This window comes from Canis lupus, chromosome 2 (genome assembly GCF_011100685.1).
Source record: "Canis lupus familiaris isolate Mischka breed German Shepherd chromosome 2, alternate assembly UU_Cfam_GSD_1.0, whole genome shotgun sequence".
Classification (NCBI taxonomy): Eukaryota; Metazoa; Chordata; class Mammalia; order Carnivora; family Canidae; genus Canis; species Canis lupus.
Genome location: NC_049223.1, coordinates 29,442,032 through 29,446,621, shown reverse-complemented (window position 1 = coordinate 29,446,621; position 4,590 = coordinate 29,442,032). Strand labels below are relative to the sequence as shown.

Sequence of the window (4,590 nt, the reverse complement as noted above, 5' to 3'; positions counted from 1 at the left end):
TTTCTTTTTTTTCTGTTACAGATAAATCGAGAAAAATATATTTCAATAGTTCACGTTTTTCCAGTCTCAATTCCAAGTCCAATAACTATTGACAGATACACCCCACATACACAAAAGCTCCTCGGGGTCCTCAATAATTGTAGATGCTTAGATGCATCCGAAGATCAAAAATGTGTTCTGAGGGAAGGCTACAAGGGAGAGAGTTGCAGAAGCTCATGAAAAAAGAGCTGGTTTCCTAACTAGCGAGACGCCCCAGCTGAGCCCATCCCAGCACTCTCCTTGCTGAGTCATGAGTAACTTTGCTTAAAATCCTTACTGAGCTCCCTTTCAATGTCCCTTGTTGAAGAACACGCTTAGGGCGAGGGATGGATGTTGGAGCCCCGAAACCATAATCCAGAAACCTGCAGACACCTGTTGGCCACTTACCCCCTTGCAGGTGAGGTAGGCAGGAAGCAAGACCGACCGTAGCATCCATCAGGGGGCCTGTCTCAGGCACGAGCTCTCCCACCATGGCGGTTCTCCTTCTGCCTCCTGCTGCCGCCCTCGAATTATCTCATGGGTACATCCCTTTGGGGGTGAGATTTCAGCTTCTGAATTTTAGAGGGACACATTCAGACCACGGCATCCAGTTTAATGATTCCTTCTTTCACGGATCATATCTTTGATGTCATATCTAAACCCACCCCAGACCCAAACTGGATGAGCTGGATGTCATGGCCAAGCCCCAGGTCATTCAGACTTTTCTATGCCATCGTCTGCCAGTTTTATAGTTTTGCATTTTATATTTTGTCTACGATCCATTTTGAGTCACTTTTAGGGAAGGGTGGAAGGCCTGTGTCTAGCCTCACTTGTTGCGCATCGATGTCCGCTCATGCCAATGCCAGAACCATTTGTTGGAAAGACTATCATTCCTCCCTCTCGTCGCTCCTTTGTCAAAGACCAGCCAACTGTGTCGTGAGGGGCTATTTCTGGGCACCCCATGCTCCTGCTCCACTGATCCACTCTGGCAACACCGCACCACCCAGATTACCAGGGCTCACAGTGAGTCCTGAAGCCAGGTAGTGTCCACCCTCCAACTTTGTTCTCCTGCAATATCCTGGTGGCTCTCAGGGTCTCTCCCAGTTTTTCATGGATCCCCACAGGCAGTGGGTGGTCATTCCCCCAGGCTTCCTGGGACTTGGGGGCAGGAGGCTATGCTCAGTGAGCACCCCCACTTCACCTTCTCGAAAATATCCCCTCTTCTGCTCTGCTCTCCCAAACCCGGGGGTCCAGATGCAGACGTGCCTTTGCATGTCTTCCCGTCAGTCAGAGGGCAAAATGGGAACCCCTCACCGCCTCTTACCTGGCCTGCTAGCGTGCCCCTCCTCGGGTGCTTCTGTCCCCTCATCCATCGGGCTGCAGCCACGCCAGCCCCTTTCTGCCACTTGGCCACACCAAGCCCTGTCCCAGCCAGCTCAGCCCCCTGCCCGGACCGCACCTTCTCCCGTCAGGTCACCCTCGGGTGCTGCCTCTGAGATTGCGTCCCCTGACCATTACTGTGTGACCTTCCCGTGTTCTCCCCACCAGGACCCTTTTAATTTCCTTCATGGCATTCGTCGCCATCTCCAAGTATCTCACCTGTCAGCTTACTTGCTAGCCGGCTGTCTCGCAGAGGGAATGTAAGCTTCTGGAGGACCGGAAGCTGCCCGTCTGGCTCGTGGCTCCATCCCCAGCTTCTCAAACCATACCTGCCCAGGCCCTCAGTACACGGGTAGGAATGAAGGAGCTGGGGGAAATCCTTCTCCATTCATGTTTCTTCTGGAGACGAGAAGACAGTCTGCTCCTACCCAAAGAAGAAAACCTCGTTCCTTCTCTGCAAACCCTCTTGGGAACCCGAAGGCTTTCAGGCTGTGGAAAGCAAAGACAAGCAGGGGACGGTCCCGTGAGGCAAAGGCAGCCTGGGCCTCTCCTCCTGCCCCGGCCGCCCCTGGAGGGAAGCTGGCTGTCCTGCGGAGCGCAGGGTCTGAAGACGGGACGGGGCGATTCAGAGTGAGCAGGAAGGGCCGGAGCCAGTCCCTGGGGCTGGGCAGGCCGCCCTCCCTGAGGGTGTCCTCGCGGGGTTACCGGGGCTCCCGGTGCAGGGGTGGGGAGCCGTGCACACACACACACACACACACACACACACACACACACACACGCCCGGCGCTGGCGTCAGCTCAACCCTCGGCCAGCCGGACTCCTGTTCCAACAGCACCCGGCCTGGGGCAACCGCAGGGCGGGGAGTCTGCGTGTGCGGAGGGCCCTGCTCCCTCTTAAGCGCCCGCCAGTCAAGCCCGGGCCAGACGGCCAGCAGCCTGCGCCCCGCGCCCCGGGCCCCGCCGCCTCCCGTCCTGCTGCTCCACCGGCCGCCACCGCCACCGCCACCGCCACCGGGGCCGGCCACCGCCGCCCTCCTCCGCCCACCCTCCATGGCTGACCAGCTGAGCGAGGAACAGGTGGCCGAGTTCAAGGAGGCCTTCTGCCTGTTTGACAAGGACGGGGACGGGGCCATCACCACCCAGGAGCTGGGCACCGTCATGCGCTCCCTGGGCCAGAACCCCACGGAGGCCGAGCTGCGGGACATGGTGGGCGAGATCGACCGGGACGGCAACGGCTCCGTGGACTTCCCCGAGTTCCTGGGCATGATGGCCAGGCAGCTGAAGGGCAGGGACAGCGAGGAGCAGATCCGCGAGGCCTTCCGCGTCTTCGACAAGGACGGCAACGGCCTGGTGAGCGCAGCCGAGCTGCGGCACGTGATGACCAGGCTGGGGGAGAAGCTGAGTGACGAGGAGGTGGACGAGATGATCCGGGCCGCCGACGTGGACGGGGACGGGCAGGTGAACTACGAAGAGTTCGTCCACATGCTGGTGTCCAAGTGAGGGGCCGGGCCTGGCGCCGCGGCCTCCGTAGCCGGCCACCCGGCTCTGCCGTGGGCACCTGGGCCCTGCGGTGCTCCCTGCGTCCCTCCGGCCCCTCTGGGCCCTGCTGCTTCTCCGACCAGGTGATTCCGCCCACTTGCCAGCACTTCCTTGGCCCCCTTTTTCCTGCCAACCCTCCCTGAGCCTCTTCTCAGCCGGAATGACAAAGGCCACCCACAAGCCCAGCAAACACGAGGTGCTTCTGGTGCTCAGAAGCCACAGCAGCATCACTCTGCACCGTCGCCGAGCAGAGGACAGATCAAGCCGTGCTGGCTGGCTCCTGGGGGAGGCGCAGTGAGACATCACAGAGCCCTTGGCTGGACCCCTGACAGACCCTCAACACTCGCCCGGGGGGGCGGTAGCCCCCAGTGCAGGGGGGCGGGCTCCATCTGCTGCTGGACTGGGGGTGATGAGGGCCCCGGGGTGAGGGGGCCGCTGAAGGTGACGATGCTGCAGATCCAGCTTCCAGAGAGACCTCGCCTCCTTCCACTGCGTGCTGTCTTGTCTGTGATTCATCCTTTGATGCTGAGAGTAAAGCCGGGGTCTGTTGTAACATGCTCGTGTTCAGCTCCACGGAGGGGAATTTGAGCAGAAGGGGAGGGAATAATAAAACGCTTGCTTTTTTGTTCTGGATCCCGCTGAAACGATCCTTGCCGCGGCCTGGGTGTAGGCGAGGCAGGCTCTCCGCGCTCCTGCATTTAGAAAAGGCAGCGGAGCCTTGCGTCGGAGGCCGTCGCGAAAACACAGAAGCCTAATAAGGTAACTCTGGCAAGTTGATGTCACACGAAATGGCTAGGTCAGTGGCAAGGAGTGGTTACAACGAGAGGCAGAGCCCCTGGAGTGGGTAACAGGTGCATTCCCGGCCCTGGCAGCCCTGGGCTGCGCCGCTCCAAGGGTGGGGCCAGGTGGGCAGTGGAGGGTGCGCACTGCCCCCCAGCACCCACGGCACCCCAGCCCCCCGCGTGGAGTCCCTCCCAGAAGGCGCGCCCAGTAACCCTGAGGTCAAAGGGACCATGCAAAGGGGTCATTTCGGTGCCCAAGGGAGCAGCGTCTGCAGTGGACACGGTCCTGGGGCTCAAGGGACCGTCACGAAGCAGCTGGCTGCTCTCGGAGAAGTCCTTTCCCCCACACCCCGTCCCCACCACGCGTGTCCTCATGTGTAAAACCAGGAACATGAGCACTGGCGCTGGACAGACGGGGGTCTCCACCTGCTTCCCACGGCAGCGGCGGGGGGGCACCGTGGGGAGCACTGGGGAGCACGGTGGCTCGGCACCACCCGGCGCAGGGGCTGCGCTGAGTAGCTTCCCCACCTTCCGAGCTGCGGGGTGAGGGGCTGAGGCCGCAGGTCTGCGCCCTGGACCACACTGTGCAGCCCCTGCACACCCCCTTCGCCTCCACTGGCACCGCTGACCATAACAGGGCGGCTCTGGAGCATTTGCCAGAGGGTTAGGAATCACCTTCTGAACATGCCTGGCATGCAGTAGGTGCTTAATAAGTGACAGCCACCATTGCCGTCACCTTGAGGAACCCCCTTCAGCTCTAGCGCTCTGTGAGGCCTGGCGACATCCTTCCACCCTTTAGTCCAAGGGAAGAGAGGAGGCGGGAAGGGGCCAGGGGCCAGGGGTCGCCGGTGGCGGCAGGGAGGGGGGTCTCG

At 60.8% G+C, this 4,590-nt stretch overlaps 1 protein-coding gene across 1 annotated transcript; it reads left to right on the top strand.

Moving 5' to 3' along the window:
- Nucleotides 1-2,315: 2,315 nt before the first annotated feature.
- LOC102153034 (calmodulin-like protein 3) lies at nucleotides 2,316-3,569 on the top strand. Its single transcript, XM_038530204.1, has one exon. The coding sequence runs from the start codon at nucleotides 2,448-2,450 to the stop codon at nucleotides 2,895-2,897; it is 450 nt and encodes a 149-aa protein (XP_038386132.1). The 5' UTR covers nucleotides 2,316-2,447; the 3' UTR covers nucleotides 2,898-3,569.
- Nucleotides 3,570-4,590: the final 1,021 nt, after the last annotated feature.